The 20,518-nt window shown below is 37.7% G+C and overlaps 1 protein-coding gene across 1 annotated transcript in view; it reads left to right on the top strand.

Moving 5' to 3' along the window:
* ANKMY2 (ankyrin repeat and MYND domain containing 2) overlaps positions 1-20,518 on the top strand; it is a 53,488-nt gene that overhangs the window by 24,922 nt on the left and 8,048 nt on the right. The window contains exons 4-7 of the mRNA XM_006880262.1: positions 1,904-2,002; positions 11,068-11,228; positions 14,850-15,064; positions 15,833-15,968. Of these exons, the coding sequence (XP_006880324.1) occupies positions 1,904-2,002; positions 11,068-11,228; positions 14,850-15,064; positions 15,833-15,968 (611 nt within the window). The remainder of the gene's footprint in view (positions 1-1,903; positions 2,003-11,067; positions 11,229-14,849; positions 15,065-15,832; positions 15,969-20,518) is intronic.

Genomic DNA, 20,518 nt, shown 5'->3' with positions numbered 1-20,518 from the left:
TGGCAATGGAAATATAATTGCTAATGTCAGATGGATCCTGGTTGAAAGCACAGAATACGAGAAGAACATTTATCTGAGTTTTCTTGACCTTGCAAAGGCATTTGGCTTTGTGGATTATCACAGGCTATGGCTAGTGTTGAGAAGAATGGGGATTCCAGAAGACTTAATTCTGCTTATATGAAATCTATAGACTAATAAGCTATCAACTGAAAAGAGCAAGGGAACACTGTTCCCTTGGTTAAAATCAGGAAAGGTGTCTATTAAGGCTGTATACTTTCTTCATATTGATTCAATCTATATATTGAGCAAATCATTAAAGAAGCTGATTTTATGACAAATAATGTAGCATCAAGACTGCAAGAAGTCTCGTCAACAACCTGAATTATACAGATGACACAGCCTTGCTGTCTGAAAGCAAGGAGTTGAGTCACATGCTGCAGAAGATGAAGGACTAACTACATCCCTCAATATGGATTATATCTTAACACCAAGAAAAAAAAATCCTCACCACTGTGCCTATCATCAACATCATGACAGATGGAGAAAAGTTTGAAATTGTCAACATTTTCATCTTACTTGGACCCACAATCAACACCCATGGTGCCAGCATTTTGGAAATCAGAAGATATATAGTTTTAGGAAAATCTACTGTCAGACATTTCTCTGCAGATGTCAATGCAGAGGGCAATGATGTCAGTTTAAAGATTAAGGTGTATACAGTTCAAGCTATAGTCTTTGCAGACACCTGCTGTGCATCTGAGAGCTGGGCAGTCAATAAAACTGCGAGGAGAAGAATTGATGCCTTTGAGTTATCGTGTTATAGAAGAGTGTTGAATATCCCATGGGCTGCGAAAGGATCAGATAGGTCTTGGAGAAAGTGCAGCCAGAATGCTCCTTGGAGGCAAAGATGATGAAGCTTTGTTTCACATACTTTGGACATATTGTTAGGAGGAGCTATTACTTGGAGGGAGATATCTTGTCTGGAAAGGTGGAGTGTCAATGAAGGATAGGAAAACTCTCAACAAGATGGGTTGACACAGTGACTATAGCAGTGTATTCAAGTGTGTCAGAGAGGACAGGTTAGGATAGGATAAGGTTCATATCTGTTGTACACAGGGTCACTATGATTCATACTCGAAAGCACCCACCATCATCAACATGTAAGAGAGAGAGTGAGATAATAGGTATTAAAGAAGAACTTCTGCTAATGTTACCTCTCTTGTCTTTCTTTGGGAGCCCTGGGACAGAGTGGTTCAGCAATTGGAACTCACCAGTTGCCCTGCATGAGAAAGACGTGGAAATTTGCTTCTGATCACAGCTCTGAAAGCCCTCTAGGAGAGTTCTATTCTGCCCTTTTGGGTCATTAAGAGTTGGGATTGGCTAGATGACAGCAAGTTTGGTTTGGGGTTTTAACTTTGTTATTAGAAAAAGCAAATATTTAGTTTTACTGCAAAAAGGAAATAATATTACATTTCTTTTTTAGCTTTTGTAAACCTTGCCAGCACCATCCCAAATTAAGAGACAAGAGTCAGGAGATTCAGCATGCCAAGCGAAACTGCAGGAAGTTTTCCTATTTAAAGGAGAAGTCACCAAATCACACCTTTCTGATACTCTAGTCAAGGCTACAGGCTTCTGCTCCCCCTCATCCCACTCTCCATCTCGGCTTCTACTCCCTAAAGATTATATCCCTTTATGTCATTTATTATTGTTTTACAGTCTCTGCTTTTCCTTGCTGGCTGGTAATCAGATTCTTGTAGCCTTATTTTTTATTTGAGGGGGAAAAATGTCCACAGGGCAGAAATGTAAAATTAAATGAAAAAGAAAAAAACAACTCCAAAACCTGATCATATAGAAGGGAGATGTTTGGAGTTCTTTATTAACAGCACTAATTATATTGCTCCAGGTAATAAAGACATCACCTGGGCAATGTTGGAGGCTGGCGCCGAGACAGATGTTGTCAACTCTGTGGGAAGAACAGCCGCTCAGATGGCAGCATTTGTAGGTGAGTCTTTTACTCCAATCTTGTATTAGTTTACAATGTAAATAATGAAATAGGTTGTTTTTTAAAAAATTTTATTAGTTTTAATGAACATTTACAGAGATTTTGGGTTTTCATTCATTCATTGTTGCACTGTTTTCTCCACCCTCATCCCCAGTTGGTTCTTCTTCCCCCACCCCCCCCAATGTCTGTTTTAATTGTCCAATTGCCACAGTGCTTGTCAAAGCCAGTTCTGATTAATCTCCTTTGTCAGTGTGTCCCTTGCCATTCCCTATTACTCCTCCCTGAGAGAGACTTCACCCTGATTCATAAGGAAAAGGGGATGGCGTATTCTCTTAGCTACTTCCTGCTGAAAAGGGACGCTGTGGGTTTCAGGGTGAATGTCTTCTCTCACTACTCCAAAGGTCCCCTTTGGCAGTAGGAAACACATAGACTATTATGGAGATTGATTTTGGAATTTAGATGCACTGTTCGATTGTGCTTAGCCGTACATGTTCATATCCTTGAAGATGTATCATGGAAGTGTTGCAGCCTAGAAGATACAAATTTAACTAACAAGTTAAAAGTGCATGAGTCAAAAATTGAAAAGCAATAATATTCTGAGTAGAGGTTCTAATAGTGGCACAAATCAAGTTACAGAGGTAAGGTGGATTCTAGAAATAGGGTTTTTTTATAAAATTAATAATAACTTTTTAGAATATAAACTAATGGATGGGGAAACTTCATCTCACACCCCTGGGCTTGTTATCAAGAGGGTCTAGTCCTTGGTGAATGGTGACAAAGATTCCATTGTGGGAAAGGTGGGGAATCAGAGAGGAGAGGAAAACCATCAATGAAATGGACCGGCACAGTGGCTGGACCAGTGGGCTCAGGCTGGTCAGAGATCCTGAAGGTGGTGTAGGATAGGCCAGGGTTCAGGCATGTGGTTCACGGAGTTGCTATAAGTTGTAGTCAACTCTATGCCACCTGCCAACAGCAATAGCAAAAATATATTCGTTTACACCCTAATATTTCATGGTGTAAGAATGCCACTCTGTTTTTCAGAATGTAAATACTATCATATTTTGTTGTTGTTGTTGTGTACTGTTGAGTTGGAACCGGCCCACAGCTGACCTTCCAGCAGGTTTTTAGAGGCAGTTAATCGCACATGAGGAGATTGCCCATCCTTCTCCCACAGAGCAGCTGGTGGGTTTGATCTGCATGCCTTTGGGATTGCAGCACATATTCTTGCCACTGGCCCACTAGAACTCCATTAAAAATCATACTTCTAGGTTATATCTATCTTAATGAAATACTGAATGACTCCTATTAGAAAATGAGCAAAGTATTTTGAATTTCCACTTTGTAAAGTCCAATGAGTGCTAAGGCCTTTTTAGTGGTAGTCCAGTGCTTTGAATAGTATGTTTTAATTGTGTAAGGGAATATACAGTTGGTGACTCTGAAATCTATTTCCATTTTATCAACTACACAAAGGCATTTGACTGTGTGGATCATGAAAAATGTGGCTAACACTGAGAAGAATGGGAATCCTAGAACACTTACTTGGGCCAATGAGAAATCTATACTTAGATCAAGAAGCTGCTGTCCAAACAGAGCAACGGAACATGGCATGGGTTAAAATCAGAAAAGGTATGCATCAGGGATGTATCCTTCCTCCAAACCCATTCAGTCTGTATGCTGAGCAAATAATTCATTAACTGGACTCTATGAAAAGAAATGTGAACTCAGGAATGGAGGAAGACTCATCAACAACTTGCATTATGCAGAGAACACAATCTTGCTTGCTGAAAGTGAGGAGGATATGGAATGCTTGCTGCAGAAGATTGAGGACCGTAGCCTTCAGTATGGATTACATCTCAACATCAAGAAAGCAAAGGCACCACAGAACCATCAGTCAACATTATGATAGATGGAGAAGGGACTGAAGCTATCAATGGTTTCATCTGCTTTGAATAACAATCAACACCCTGGGTACCAGCAGTCAGGAAATCAGAAGACATACTGCAATGGACAAGTCTCTTATCAGCGAACTCTTCTAAATACTGAAGAATGATTTCAGTTTGAAGATTTAAGGTGCACCTGATTCAGGCCGTGGTCTTCTCAGTCATCTGCCACGCATCAGAGAACTGGACAGTGAATAAGGATGACAGAAGAAGAATTGATGCTTTTGAGAATGCTGCATATCCCATGGACAAACAGAACAAACAGATGTGTCTTGGAGAAAGTTTAGACAGCATGCTTCCTGGAGGCCAAGATGACAAAGCTTTGTCTCTCATGCTTTGGACATGTAGCTAGATGTAACTGTTCCTTGGAAAGGGTCAGCATGCCTGGAAAAATGGAGTGTCAGTGAAGAAGAGAAGATCCCTGCCAAGATGGACTGACACAATGAATTTGGCCGTGGGCCCTAGTGCATCAGGGATAATGAGAATGGCACAGGATGGGGCAGGGTTCAAATCTACTGTTCATACCGTTGCTATGAGTCATACCTGACAGCACCTAACAGCAAGAACAATGTGGAGTCATTAGAAATATACAGTTGTTGACAGTGTAATCAGTAATCTTAGTTTGAAATTGTTTCTGTGCCACTTAATAGCAAGCAGTTTAATGATTTGAATCATCCCTTTCCCCATTAAAACTATTTACATGGTTATTGAAAGGAATAAATGTAGTGGCTTAGTCCATAAGGAGTTACACAGCTAACACAAAGTCTGAGCTTCTCTGACATAATCTGCCAGCAGCTCTGAGTGAGGAAGAATAGTCTCCTCCTGCAGTTTATAGCCTTAGAAATCCACAAGATCAGGTAGAAGTCACTTCACACTCAGTGGCAAAGAATTTTTAGTTTAAATTAAATGAAATACTTAAATAATTTATAGTAAGCACTAAATAAGTGATAACAATTACTTCCAAAAATTGTAATCAATGCAGTGTAAGTCTACCTTAGGAAAGAATCTTTGGTATAATATGTTATTGTTGTTACGTGCTGTCGAGTCGGAACTTGCTCATAGCTGACTCTCCAGTGGATTTTCAGATGCTGAAAGTCACTTAAGAGATTAGCTATATTTCTGCCGCAGAGCAGCTGGTGTATTTGAACTGGTGGTTTTACATTAGTAGTGCCTCTCCTTACCTGTAGGCGACCAGAGCTCGTACAAGTGATATTCACAAACATTTATTTTGTGTATACAGTAATTCCAATCATGCTAAACCTAGTACTTCAGCATAAGTGACAAAGAAGCTTAGTAGAGTGTAAGAATGAAGACTTGGCCATTATAGTATAGCTTGACTGAATTCCCAGATTAGAGGGTTTATTGGTAGAAAAGCAAAGATAGAAAAACTGATCACTAAAAATCAAGTAAGAGACCTTGTGGGGCTAATAATTCACTTACCAAATACTTCACATTCATCACCTATATACCACAAATCTTTCAAAGTGCCTTGATTACTCGCATGAACAATACGGACATTGTCCTAGCCTTCATGGCACATAGAGCCTAGCAGCAGTCACAAACAATGTACACACAAAGAAATAATTTATGTTTCCCATAGAAATACACAGAAGAGAATTTTCTATCCAATTCTAACAATATTTTGAGAGAAATTACATTTAAAGGAAGATTCAAGAAGGAATTAAGTGTAAGGAGTGACAATTATTTGTTCTAAATTTTATTATCAAAGATTATCTATCTATCTATCTATCTATCGATCATCTATCTATCTATCTATCTATCTATCTATCTATCTATCTATCTATCTATCTATCCATCTATCCTCTTCCTAAGCAAAATGTATCTGGAAACTCTATGAACTTTGATAAATGTCGATAGTTATAGAAAGGCTTTAAGCCTTTTGTTCATAGCGTCACTATGAGTGCTGCTCGACTCGATGGCAGTCAACAACAACAACAACAATGTGAAAGCAAGTGTTCTTATGTAGTTTTAACTTAGTTTCAGGAGGATTTGAGAAAGATATGCCCTTTTTGTTTATGCTTTAGTATTTTATTTCCTCCAGCTGGAAGGCCTGTGGTTATCCTCCAGCCCTCCTCTAATTTCATTTTGCGGGTATTATTTAGGCAGAAAAGAGCACTGTGTGTCTTGCTAATTATCTGTAGGATGCTGGCCAAATCTCTCCACTTCCTAGGGCTCAATTTTCTGTTCTGTACTGTGAAGAAGGGAATGAAATAATCTCTGAAGTTCTGTTTAACTCTACAAATTTTCTTTCTGTTCATAGCATAACAAAGCAGAGTTAGATATTCATAGAAGGTAATTAACTTTTCCAAGGTCATGTGGCTGAAGGTACACATACTTGGTTTTTCAACCACAGTACAAAATAATCTTTTTATCTTTATAAATTATCACTATACATATGTGTGCATACACACACTTCTATCTATCTATCTTTCTATCTATCTATCGATCTATCGATCTATCGATCTATCTCTATCTCTGTCTCTATCTCTGCCTCTCAAGAGAGTCCTGGTAGCCTAGTGGATAAGGAGTTGTGCTGCCAACCCAATGACATGTTCTACTAGCTGCTCTGAGGGAGAGAGATGAGTAATCTCCTCCTATGTCATTTACAGCCTCTGAAAACTCACCCGAATCTCAGCTGTGAGTTAGATCTGACCATGATGGTAATAAGTTGAATTGTTTGAGATACACATACCATGTCTATACATTCTGTTATTTGATACTATCAGATCCAGTACAGCTCATGAACAATAGATTGAAACCTTGCTGTGTCTAGTACCAGTCTTGCTATTTCTGCTATGGTCAAGCTGTGTATGTGTAAAATCTAAAGGACAAATTGTCTACAATCTAATGTTAAAATCAGAGTAGTGTTTTCATTCCATTCTTATCTATTTAAAATCATCTCATAGGTAGATTGCATTATACTGTTTCAGTATTTATATTTTACATATTTTTCTTTTAAAGAACATGTTCTCTCTCCTTTTGTTCCTCATAAGATAATCAGCATTGTACATATGTATCCGCAGGTATGTACAAGGTTTTTGTCATTTTAAAAGAAGTAATATAAAGAACTGACTGGAAGAGATCTATATTTGTTCTCATTCCAAAGAAAGGTGACCCGACAGCGTGCAGAAGTTATAAAAAAATATCATTGATATCACATGCAAGCAAGATTCTGCTGAAGATTATTCAGAAATGACAGAGACAGCACATCGATAGAGAACTGCCAGAAGTGCAGGCTGGGTTTAGACGAGGCCATGGCACTAGGGATATTATAGTGAAAGTCAGCTGGATCTTGGCTGAAAGCAGAGTATCAGAGGAATGTAGGTGTTTCATTGACTACGTAAAAGCATTTGTCTGTGTGGATCACAACAAACTGTGGCTGACTCTGAGAAGAAAGGGAACTCCAGAACACTTGATAGTGCTTTTGTGAAGCCTATACTTAGACTGGGAGACAGTCATCAGAACAGAGCAAGGAAACACTGCATGGTTCAAAACTGGAAGGGGGGTGTACACTAGGGATGTGTCTATCTCCATACCTTTTCAATCTGTATGCAGAACAGATTATCTGGGAGGATGGGCTATATGAGGAGAAATGTAGCATCAGGACTAGAAGAAGACGCATGAACAATCTGCATTATGCAGATGACACAACCCAGCTTGCTGAAACTGAGGATGACCTGAAGCACTTGCTGTAGAAGGACAGGGACTGCAGCCTTCAATATGGACTCAAGCTCAATATCAAGAAAACAAAAATTCTCACCACTGTGCTGATTGGCACCATCAAGATAGATGGTGAAGATGTGATTGTTAACAGTTTAGTTTACTTGGTTCCACAGTCAACACTCTTGGTACCAGCAGCCAGGAAATTAAAAGACAAATTGTATTGGGAAAGTCAGGTGTCAGAGACCTCTCCAAAGTACAAGTACTCAAGAGCAGTGATGTCAGTCTGGAGACCAAGGTGTGTCTGATCCAGGCCATAGTCTTTTCAACTACTTGCTATGCATCAGAAATCTAGACAATGACTAGGGATGATAGAAGGAGAATTGATGCCTCAGGGCTGTGGTGCTGGAGGAAAATATTGAATATACCATAGACTACTAGGAGAACAGACAGGTTTGTCTTAGAGAGGATAAGACGAGGCTGCTCCTTGGAGACAAGGATTATGAAGCTTCTTCTGACATACTTTGCACATGTTGCAAGGAGGGACCTGTCCTTGGAGAGGGGCATCATGCTTGGGAGGGTGGAGGGACAGCACAGGAGAGGAAGACCCTCGATGACATGGATTGATTCAGTGACTGGGGTAATGGAAATAAGTATGTCAGAGACAATAAGATTGGCACAATGTAGAGCAGAGTTTAGGGCTGTTGGACACAGGGTCGTTATGAGTCTCAGGTAACTCGACACATAACAACAATAACAATATAAAATTTGCACTGTGTTTCCTTTACTTAGCTATGCATCATGGTCTTCTCTCATATTTCAGTAGGTGTAAATGAATACAATCATTTTAGTCACTTTATAATATTCTATCGTATAATTATAACAAAGTTAGAGCTCTGTTCTGTTGAAGGATTTTACAGATTTTTTTAAAATTTAGTACTAATTTCAATGAAAATTTACAGAGACTTTGGGTTTCCATTCATTCATTGTTGCACTTTTCTTTCCTCCCAACCCTCCCTCCTAATACACTACCTCTTGGAAAAGTAAAAGAAAAATTCTTTAATTGTTTTACAATCCCTCCCCTCGGTCCACTCCTCTATGCAGCCTTTGCTCTGAACTCTTGTCATGACAAAAATACCTAATCACCTATCCCTTTTAAACAGTTTTCTCCCTCATCTGTTTCAATGTACTATACATTATTGAACCCATCTTTCTCAGTCTCCCCCCAACCATGATGTCAGTCCTATTTTACAACAGTGGCACTAGACAGTATTTGTGCTTTTGTGACTGAGATATTTCACTCAGCATAATGTCCTCGAGGGTCACCCATTTTGAATAATATTGCATGAGTTCCTTGTTTTTCAATGTAGCATAGTATTCCATTGTGTGAATATACCGCAGCTTCTCTATCTATTAGTTTGTTGATGGGCACTTAGGTTGTTTCCAACTCCTTACTATGGTGAACAAAGCCACAATAAACATGGGTGTGCATATATCTGCTTGGATGGTGGTTATGGTCTCTTTAGGGTATATTACCAGTAGTAGACTTGCTCGGTCAAATGCTATCTCTATTTGCAACTTTTTGAGAAAGTGCCATACCACTTTCCACAGTGGTTGCACCATTTTACACTCCCACCAAGAGTGAATAAGGTTTCCAGTTTCTCCACAACCTCATCAGCATTTGTTGCTTGCTGTTCTGTTAAATTTTGCTATTCTGACTGGGGTGAGATTAACCATTCCACTGCAAATAACATAATTATTTTGAATTAGTGCTTTAACTTCTGTCAGATACATCTCCAGAAATGAATTTACTTAGACAAAGTATACTTATATTTGAAATTTTAATGTAAATTCAGATTGCCTTTTATCTTGAGATTTCCATTCTCATTTAAATTTCAATTATAGACTTTCCCCAGAAAGGCTTATATAGGGGGTATATTCTTGAAAACCCTTTATAACCAAAAAATATCTTTCTCTTTGAGAAATTAGGCATATTTTGGCTAGTTTCATGATTTTTATATCACAGAATCAGCATTCTTTCTTTTCCATTTCATGTAGATCTTTTAAATAGAATCTTCCAAAGCTGGTTGGGAAATGAAAATAGCATTTCCTTTCTTTTGTAAATATCTCATTTTTAATTCTGGAGATTGTTTGATGTTTCTTTGAAATTAATGCATCCAGTTGTTGTGGGGGAAGGAAGGGTGGGTTTCACGAATCCTGCCTGGGTCTCAGAGAGCTCTTTCTATCGAGTGAATAAAATCTAGTGATTGCAATGGTGACTGCATCTCCAATCATTCCTTCCAGAATTGCACTTTTCCCTTGTTATATTGCCTGGTCTGTCCTTCAGCTCCTTCATGTCTGTAATGATTTTGTCTCTGAATTTTATCATTTTTAGCTTTCCTTTCATAAAGAAAAAGCAGTCGTCAGAGGTACCACCTATTGACCTGGATCTAGACACCACAGACGTTTAGTCCAGAAGAAAGCTGCTTCACTTCTGGGTTCTTTCAGCAATGCTCAGGGGCACGCAGAGCTCTATGCCACCCTTGAGTCCTAGTGTCCATTCAGCCGAGAGCGAAATCCTCCTGCAGGTCATCTGTTGTCAGTAGCATCAAGCTGATGTTCTCAGGATCATGCACAAGTTGACAGGGGGTTTACAGGTCATCTAGAGTGGGCCACTTGCAAGGAGCCATTCACCGAGGCCCTTGCCCCAGGACACTCTGCCACTGTCCCTCTGCCCTCATCAAGCAGTGAGGAGCAAAGGGTCTGCCCCTTCAAAAGTACCTTGCAGGCTCTGCTTGCTTTCCCAGAGTGGCAGCTTCTTTGCTTCACAGCAATAATGAAGAGGGAGCTGGTAAGGAGGAGGCAACAAGTCCAGGCTACCAGTTTTCTCCAGGGACAGCTTTACTTTCATAGAACCATTTCCAATTACAGAGAAGTGGCTTATGACAAGCTGTTATATGGGTTGGAAGCTTATGGGAACAAAAGCCTTTTCTCTAATTCACCAAGAGGCCAAGCTTTGCTTAAATGCAGAGTATTGGGCAGAATTAACTTAATAAAAATAAATTTTTACATAATTAAAGTCAAGTATGATTGGGAAGCGTGACTATCATTTTTGTTAGGGTGAGAGATAAGACAATAGATTAGAAGCAACTGTTTTAAAATATTCATATAAAGTGAATTTTAAGTTGTACACTGCTGTTTTGTAATACATACACTCATCATATGTGTAATCTTTATCTTTAAAATGAAATTATTTTACTACTTATAAGGCATGCCTGTAAATGTTCTCTAAAAGAACTTTTTTTCCAGCTCTGTAAAATAAAAAGTATTGATGCATGCTTATGTCATTAGAAAACAGAGGAGCATCTTTAGATTAAAAAAAAATCTAAAAATATCTTGTTTTTTTATAATAAACTAACACATTTTCCATTTTTCCATTCAAAGGTCAGCATGATTGTGTGACTATAATCAACAATTTCTTTCCACGAGAGAAACTGGATTACTACACTAAACCCCAGGGACTGGATAAAGAACCAAAACTGCCTCCCAAATTGGCAGGCCCACTGCACAAAATTATCACCACCACAAACCTTCATCCTGTCAAGGTATTGATTCAGAGTTTAAGCCAATTTTCTTGCGTAGGATCAAAGTTTTCATATATTGGATTGGTAGGCATAGATATTGCAATGGATCATCTTGTTAATTTTATTTGTTGAAAGAGGGTTCTCAGTGAAAACGTGGAAACACGAGAGAAGCAGAACAGAGGAGATGCATAAAGTCTGAGAAGTGCATTCAACAGAAGCCTGGCTTCTGGCTCAGTAAACGAGGTGCCCCTGGAGCATGACCAGCTCCACAGAAACAGGACTTCTGGGTCTGGCAGTGCCCTAGTCCTTAGGTGGGGAAAGGACAACACATGAGAGAATACTAGATGTAGTTCCCTTTGGACAAGGGCACATTCTCTGAAAAGAATGCAGCGTCTAACCCTTGAGTAGCCAATACTCCCAATAGCACAAGTAATAGGACTCTGGCCTGCTAAGAGGATCTGGGTGGGGCACAAATAGTGTCTACTACAATAATAATTCTTCCATGAAATGTTCTGTAATGAAGGCAAGAGTACATCTTTAACACACGTGCTTGTTTGATATCCTTAAGTTGCAAAGCTCCTCCAGCAATTATTCCTAGTTGAGCAGCTTTTCAAACTCTGAGGACCTGCAAGTAAGTTCAAATGGATTAGCTGTGATAACTTTAAGAACCATTGTGAATTACCACTTTGAGATGATAAAACTTGTGTTATGCTGATACTTTCTGCCTAAGACAGAAGAGTAAAATCTGTAGTTCTTATAATTTAAAGCTTCTTGTTTTTCTTAGCATTCTGAAAGAGTAGTAAGGAAATCCTTGTGTTCTTAGTGGAAATTTCTTAGGACTTGGAATTTAGCCTTTCAAAAGTATTTATCCTCTTCTGTGTTGCTGGTCTCTTCCTCTAAGCACATTTAAATAAAGAGTGCACTTGCATGGTTTGGAGCATGTTTTCTTAGGGAAGGGGCAGGCTAGTTAGGGAGACAGCCTTTCCCAGGGCACAGTATTTCTCTAAGTAGTGAATGTGTGTGGTTTCTACAAAGCCCCTCGTTATTCTCCCTCTGCCAGAGCATTACCAAGACACCTGCTTCAGACTGATAGAAGGACATTTCCTGTGTTTTTCTGATTCACTGTCTTTTCATAATTTAAATTTCCAACCCTATAGCTTGCAGAAAGATTCTTTGGAATAATGCCTGATATTTATGTGGAGATCAGTGCTGAATGTCTATAAATTATTGTATCTCCAGTCATACTTAAATGCCTATATTTTGAAAAAATGAAATTATAGACGTATAGTTTAAATAAATTATATATAACATACTGGAAATGCAAGCAATCTGAAGCAGGCTACATAAGATATTTTGGAGTGATTTGTATTATAAAAGAGCCTGTACGATAACAATGGTATCTTTCTTCAGACTGGTCCTGTACTTATTGGGAGGCATAAATGCTTTATTGACTCAAAAACTTGCTTTCTTTTATCTATACTTGGAGTAAATGCTGCTTCGTTTCTTTGTGGTCCCCCATTGTTACTGCTTTGCATCTTTTCAAACTAATAAGATTCCTCATGTGCAGTGTCATAAAAATGCAACAGCAACTCTAAATAAAATTGAAGGCATTTTGAATAAACAGAAATCTTCCCAGATACATGACTTCCCCTTTTTTCTATCATCCACCTAACATAGCTTTTTCTGAATGTAGGTTAAGTGGCTGCTATAGCAATTGGACGTGTTTGTTTTCCAGAGAAACTTGGGGAATTGTGCTTAGTACAAAGGTTATGAAGGAGAAAACAGAAACAGAGGTGGGGGGGGGACCAACATGATACAGAGATGAACAGACTTTGTAAGTGGACAGGAGGCAGGTGTGCCACCGTGGTGAAGTTTTTCTCTCTGATTATTAACCTGACTTCCAAGTCCAGCATTGCTGCTTTAGCAAGTCAAAGGAAAAACAAAATAAATTTAAAATAAAAAAAGAATTCAAAATGTCACTGTTTAAACTCATTCTAAAGCAGTGGTCCTTTGGGAGATAAGCGCCATCTGGTTTTTATGCTGACCGGAATTTATTTACCCTACTCATTCATTCATAATAAGGATTTCCTTTATGACCTGTTACTTCAAAATGCTGCAAAGATTAAAGAAAAGAAAACTAGTGCAAGTCTTTTTCTTTTTTTATGCACAGCTAAGTAAAGAACTCAGCAAGTTTATGGTAGAACAGTGGTTATTTATAATTTTTCTTTGTCTAAATTGCAAAATAATGTCCAAAACAAGAAAAAAAAAATCTTTGAGTTTTAGTTGAGGTTTTGGGGAATAATTCCCACTTTGAAAATTTAAGATTTTATGCTTTAATTTCAAATACCATATAATAAAATCTTGACTGTCCAGTTTCAGTTGAGTGTGTTTTATGGCAACAGTATAAAAGGAGTCAAAGAGAAAAAAAAAAGAGCCTAAAAACTTTAAAGCAAGCATATAGAAAATGGGTTTTGTTAATTGCCACATATTAATTTTGTGTATGTTATGGTAGGAAAAGTTATCAAAAAAGATATCAATAATTATTCTGTTTATACTTGCCTCGGTTTAATTTACTAAGTGCTAGAAAGCAAAATAGTAGATTACATGTAAATGTAGTAAAGTGAAAAGTACTCATTTTCAATTTCACCAGCACATTGTGAACATAACATATATTTATGTTAAATATCCAAGTAAGAGGCTAGGCTTGCGGTTTTAAAATGGCGGATGGTTTTGTTTTTGGTGTGCTTTCCCCCATCTCCAATGAGAAGGATCAGAGTTAGGAAACCTGCTTGTATTTAGCTATTATATGTGGGTTAAGTACCCCTGGCTCTCTGATGGAGGTATGCTATCAGATGAATGTTACACACATGTTTGCCTTACTGTTATGCCACTGAGAAGTTTTATGGCTCTAGTTATGGATGACTTCAAGTGATACAGCATAGAACAAAGTCAAGCGTCCTCTCTTTGCTGTACTTGAGCTTAACCTGTGCATATGTGGGGAATTTTTGTGACTCCTAATACATAACATTTGATTAACTCTAAAACCTGCCCCTTTAAAGCTATTTATGGTTTTCATTTTGATCTCCTATTATTACTGTAGATGACAGGAAGCATATCTGGGAAAATGTCAATGGGGAAATGTAACTAATTGGAAACTAAAATATATTTCACTTGGGGGACTTTTTCCTGTAAAAGTCTTATTCCTCTGTAATAAATAAGAATGATAAAAATTATATTTCTCCTGGCCATGATATTCTAGAGCTAAGTAATAATAACTAATAAATCAATGGCCACTCGGTTATCTGATACTAGATATAAAGGCATATGCACAAATATACACTGCTTGTCTTTAGGAAGAGTGCTTGTAATAGAAATAGTAAAACCAAGCTAGTAACTGGTTCAGTTAGGTGGTTGATTATGTGATAGCTTTGATGTAGACCATTTAAGAGAATCCAAAATGTTAGGGCCCAAGGCTTTAAGTTTTATAGCTTTGAACAATGATAGTTTGCATCCTAGTTTCTAATTTTAGTTAGAATAGTAAAGAGATGACTGTATACAGATATTCTGAAATCCCTGAAATAATTCAATACATAATGGAAAAGTCTCTCATGGCATTTCTAAGCTCCCTGGAATTTCTTCTAGATTGTGATGCTTGTAAATGAGAACCCTCTGCTGGCAGAAGAAGTGGCCCTGAATAAATGCTACAAGGTGATGGATTTGATTTGTGAGAAATGTATGAAGCAAAGAGATATGAATGAAGTATTGGCTATGAAAATGCACTACATTAGCTGTATCTTTCAGAAATGCATTAACTTCTTAAAAGATGGAGAGAATAAATTAGACACTCTGATCAAAAGGTACTTATTTACGATGTCATGTACACAGCACACTCAAGTGGATAATGTTGTCTATATCGCGGCTTTAAAAATTAAGCATTTTAATAGTAGTCTTTGTTGTATTATATTGTTATTGTTGGGAATTAGATTCATACTTGGAGAAATTGTAAATACATTTTCTATTTAGACTATACTGAATGAGTCTTCAATTCTAAATATGCTACAAAAATACTGTGTATTAAAAGGATTGTTTTCCCCAATACATAGGTAAGGTTTAGAGAGGTTAAATAGTGCCTGTAAAATTGTACAGCTAAAAAGCAAAGTCCACAGTAGGAAATAGGTCTGTTATGCTGAAGTTCCCAGTCTTGTGTTCACAGAGACACCCAATGTCTGTTGTAGTTTCTTAGAAAGCTCACATGGTATCCTTGTTCTCTGACCACCAACGATTGAATTCTACCATCAGTGTTACAAGAAAATAGAACAAGGAGGGCATGACTGGATGACCATTTCCATTCATTATACAAATAATTGACATTTTAATAGGAAACTGGTAGTAGAATAACAATCTTGAATCTGTTTCCTAACAGGACTCACCTTTGCATGTCTATCTCAGGGCCCCTAGATCTGACAAGACCTAGCACCAGTTACTTTTAATTGAGTCTGTGGACATAATTTGAATAGATAATGGAAGTCTCAGCAAGGAAGGAATTTTAAAGATTCGATAGGTTTAGCTGGGAGGAAACTCTTAGTTTTTAAACTTAAATTACTTTTTTAAAAAATATTTTTCAGCTTGTTAAAAGGCCGAGCTACTGATGGCTTCCCAACATATCAAGAAAAGCTCATTAGAGAGAGTATCCGAAAATTCCCTTACTGTGAAGCTACACTCCTCCAGCAACTGGTGCGAAGCATCGCTCCTGTGGAAATTGTAAGGCTCCTCTGTCACTGAATTAGCTCTGTCAGTAACACCTAATTACTGCCTTTGTTTTCTTTGGTGTTAGCATGTTTTATTTATCCAAGCTATTGCAATGTAGAACTAAGTTTTATAGTTTAACTTTTTTTTTAAAAATGAATTTTTATTTCTTTTTTTTGCATACTGGTTTACTTACAAAGTTCACATACATTGTTTTTCACACCAGATCTTTCTGATTTCCTTTATTTTCCCTCCATCCACCCATCAAATTGTGTAACCCAATGACTACCACCTCCCCATCATCACCCCTCTACCTCCACCCCCCCACCTTAGATCCTCATACATTTTTCACTAGTTATCTATTTCTACAATAATGATCTCATAGAGTATTTGTCCTTATGGGACTGAGTTCACTTAGCATAATGCTCTCCAGTCCTTTTTAAGTTAGGTAGTGATTTAAAAAAAAATCATTACTCCTGTGTGCTGCATAGTATTCCATCATGTGAATGTACTGTAATTTCTCAATCCATTGTTTGTGGTTGGACATCTGGGCTGTTTCCCTGTTCTTGCAATGGTGAATAATGCTGCTATGAACATTGATGTACAAGTCTCCATTTGTGCCTCAGTTCTAATATTCTCGGGGTGTAGTCTAAGCAGTGGAAGAGCTGAGTCTTATCGAATGTCTATGTTCAGCTTTTTGAGGAAACTTCAGTCTGCCTTCGAGTGGTTGTACTGGTTCATACAATCCCACCAACAGTTTAATTACTCCCTTTTGAACAGTTATGGGCAAATTCTTATTAAAACTCATTTTTGTTGTTTTGAGAAAAGTTCTAGAACAAAGGTGGAGGTAAGTTTGCCTATCACACCTAATTCTTTTTATCTACTTCTCTTGTGATCTTTTTCTTACACTTTTTAAAATAGTTGGTATTTTAGTAAGAGAAGCTTCTGGTGATGTTGCTCATGGCATGTTGTGCTGCTAACCAAAAGGTGCATCTGTAGTGGTTCAAATCCACCAGTGTCTCCACAGGAAAATGATGGGTAGTCTCCGAAGGAAGGTTTTGTGTCACAATTGACAGCTGACTATGAGTTTTGAGTTTTAATAAGCAAAACTCTTGAAGTCAGTTTGTAGATGATTTTAAGGATTACTTTTTAAATTCCTCTTTTTTAAAAAAAAAAAATCTTTGACAAACAGGTATTTATTCTCTCACAATTTAAGAGGCTAGAAATCTGGATTAGGGCATTCACTCTTCTCTCTCTGTCAGCTATGGGGTAGATCCATGTCTCCTTTCAACATCTGTGGGCCTGGCATTCCTTGGAGAGCTTCATGAACTTGACCTCCGTCATCCTATGGGTCTAAGAGACCCTTAGTGTAGGAACCCCAGGTCCAAAAGGCATCATCTACCCAAAGCTCTTCTTTCTGTTGGAACTGAGATTCCTCTGACCTTAAATTCCACTTTGAAAACTGTATATGTAGGTACATAGTCACTATGTACTAAAGAAACAAGTACTTGTGAAGTAAAGTAAAATGTCAGTACAAAACTCCATACTAAAGGAACACAGAAAATTGATCTTACAGGTGTTGATCTGAGGCCAGTGAAGGGTGTGTGTGTGCGTGTGTGCGTGCGTGTGTGTGTGTGTGTGTGTATGAGAGATATATTCTCTGATATCAATCTCAAAGTATTTCTCACTTCCTTTTTTTTCAACTGTCATAGTTGCTTATTTTTTAAAAAATTGACTTTCATGCCATCATTCATATACATTGTGCTTCATTCATGTCTATTATGTTGTATAAGGTCATTCATATACCTTGTGTTTTATTTAGTTAATTACTATTGACCAGTGTCCTTTTGTCATCCCTCTACATTGTGCTTTATACATTCGTTCACATACATTGTAGCTTGCAAAATTAATTACTGGGTTTTCTTTTCATTTTCTCCTCCTTCTACACCCTTTCCCCTTTTAAACAGTTATACATATTTTATTCTCATTAGCCACATTGTTCTTTGACAATTTTTCCCAGCTTGATCTTCCCTCATCCTGATCCTTTATGGTGGTTGTTGACTGATCATTCTTTTTTTGAACATTCTCCTCTCCCACACCCTTAGTTACCCTCCTACTTTCACAGTAATGATCTTATGCTGCATTTGTCCTTTTGTGATGAGTATAATTTCATTCAGCATAATGTTCTGCTGTCACTCGCATGTTGTGTAGTATTTTATGAAGTGGTTGTTCCTTAGTGCTGCATAGTATTCCATTGTGTGAAAGTACCATAGTTTCTCTATTCATTTATTGTTGTTGTTGTTGTTGATGATGATGATGAGAACTTGGCTTGTTTTTATATTATTGCTGTTGTAAATAATACAGTGATGAACCTGAATATACACATCGCCATTTATGCCTCAGTGCTGATTACCTTGAGGTATATTCCTAGTAGTGGAATAACTGAGTGATATGGGATTTCTATATTTACCTTTTTATATCTAAGTCTCTTACATTCTACATAAAGCCTCTGATTATAAATTTTGCAAACATGGCAAGTGATTTTGTAAATTACTTACTATGTGTTTATTACATATATATTTCAGCAGTATTTTAAAGGATAGTTCCTACATTTTTTATCTTGTCAAGTGTCTGTTTATTGCATCTACACCATTCATGGTTGTATATATTCTAATCAAAGCTTTATCAGTCCTTGTTTATCAGTCTAGAATCTGAACCTGAGATCAGTGCTGTTCATGGCTTCCTCTTTCTTTTTAGAAATCTCAGTTCCTTTCTCTGCCATCTCTAAGCTGTTACAGAGTTCTTAGGGCAGTGAATCAAGACTAGAAACAGGTTTCAGTTGTTTCTGTATACATCAGCATCTCATCCGTTCAGAACATAAACAAGAAAGATTTGAACAGACAAGATGATTTTGTGAAGATTGTACATTCCTTTCTTTACTCATGATAGTTCTCCATATTTTTACACAGTCTTTTTTTTCTCCCTTTTTACTATAATTTTCATGAAAGGGTACAAAAAACCCAGATTTTCCTTCCAACTGTTCATTCAGATTTTATAATCTTAATTACAAAACACAAAATATAACTACACATATCCCACTTGCCTCAATGATTTATCACATTCATTAAGCCTTTTATCCACTTCTGGCCTTCTGAGCATTAACGTGGACCAATGCTACTCTTTTGACCTTCTGTAGTTGACTATTCTGAGAAGTGAATGCCTCCCTGCTGTTAATGGTCTGTTTATTAACGGCTTTAAGTTGAGCTGAAAGGATGAGTTTTGTGCAGGTTGAAAGATTATTTAAGGGCCATACATCAGATTTCCACCAGTCTGTATTAAACCAGTAAAGTCAGGTCATTTTTATGTTTTTGAGTTTTGTATTGAGTATCTAAGGCTTCATTTTACTTATCTTCCCACCATTATACCAACTTCATTCCAAAGCTAACTGTTAGCTCTTAACAAGAGAGCAAAACCAATCTTTATTCTTTTTGTTCAGAGAATAACATCCTAGAAATGAGTACTATATTTAAAATACTTAGATTACATTTGTGGAAAGACTCGGTGGAGAAGCTCAATATCAGCAGTGAAAACCAGGCTGGGTGCTGATTGTGGGACAGACCACCAACTACTCCTCTGCAAATTCAAGGTGAAGTTGAGGAAAATTAAATCAAGTCCACGGAAACCAAAATTTGATCTTAAGTCTATTCCACTCGAATTTCAAAACCATCTCAGGAACAGGTTTGAGGCTTGAGCACCAATGAGCATAGGCCAAACGGGCTCTGGGAGGATATCAAGAAAATCATCCATGAAGAAAGAAAAAGATCATTACAAAGGCTAAAGAAGAAGAAAAGACTGAGATGGATGTCAGATGAGACTCTGACTATTGCATTAGAGCGCCGAGGAGCCAAAGCTAAACGAAGAAATCAAAGATCTAAACAGAAAATTTCAAAAGGCAGCCCAGGACGGCAAAGCAAGATACTATAATGAAATGTGCAGAAAGCTGGAGTCAGAAAATCAAAAGGGCCGAAGTCTTAAGCTGAAGGAGCTAAAAAACAAATTCAAGCCATGGTGGCAACACTTAAGGATACTTTGGGTAGAATGTTAAATGATCCAGGAAGTATCAAGAGAAGATGGAAGGAATACACAGAGTCACTATATCAGAAGGAATTGGCTGACACAGAAGAATTTCATGAAATGACATATGAGCAAGAGTCTATGGTGATGAAGGAGAAGTTCAAGTTGTTCTGAAGGAATTGGCAAAGAACAAGGCTCCAGGAGTTGACGGCATACCAATTGACATATTTCAACAGACACACACTGCCCTGGATGTGCTCACTAAGTTGTGCCAAGAAATCTGGAGAACAGCCAGCTGGACCACTGACTGGAAAAGATCGATGTTTGTTTCCATTCCAAAGAAAGGTAACCCAATAGAGTGTGGAAATTATCGAACAATATCCTAATATCACATGCAAGCAAGATTCTGCTGAAAATTATCCAAAAATGTTTGGAACAATATATCAACAGAACTGCCAGATGTGCAGGCTGGATTTAGAAGACGTCGTGGT

The sequence above is a fragment of the Elephantulus edwardii genome, unplaced genomic scaffold, assembly GCF_000299155.1.
Source record: "Elephantulus edwardii isolate Elephantulus edwardi_28Jun2011 unplaced genomic scaffold, EleEdw1.0 scaffold00007, whole genome shotgun sequence".
Taxonomy (NCBI): domain Eukaryota; kingdom Metazoa; phylum Chordata; class Mammalia; order Macroscelidea; family Macroscelididae; genus Elephantulus; species Elephantulus edwardii.
Note: the sequence above shows the minus strand (reverse complement) of the source record. Positions and strands in the feature narration are given on the sequence as shown.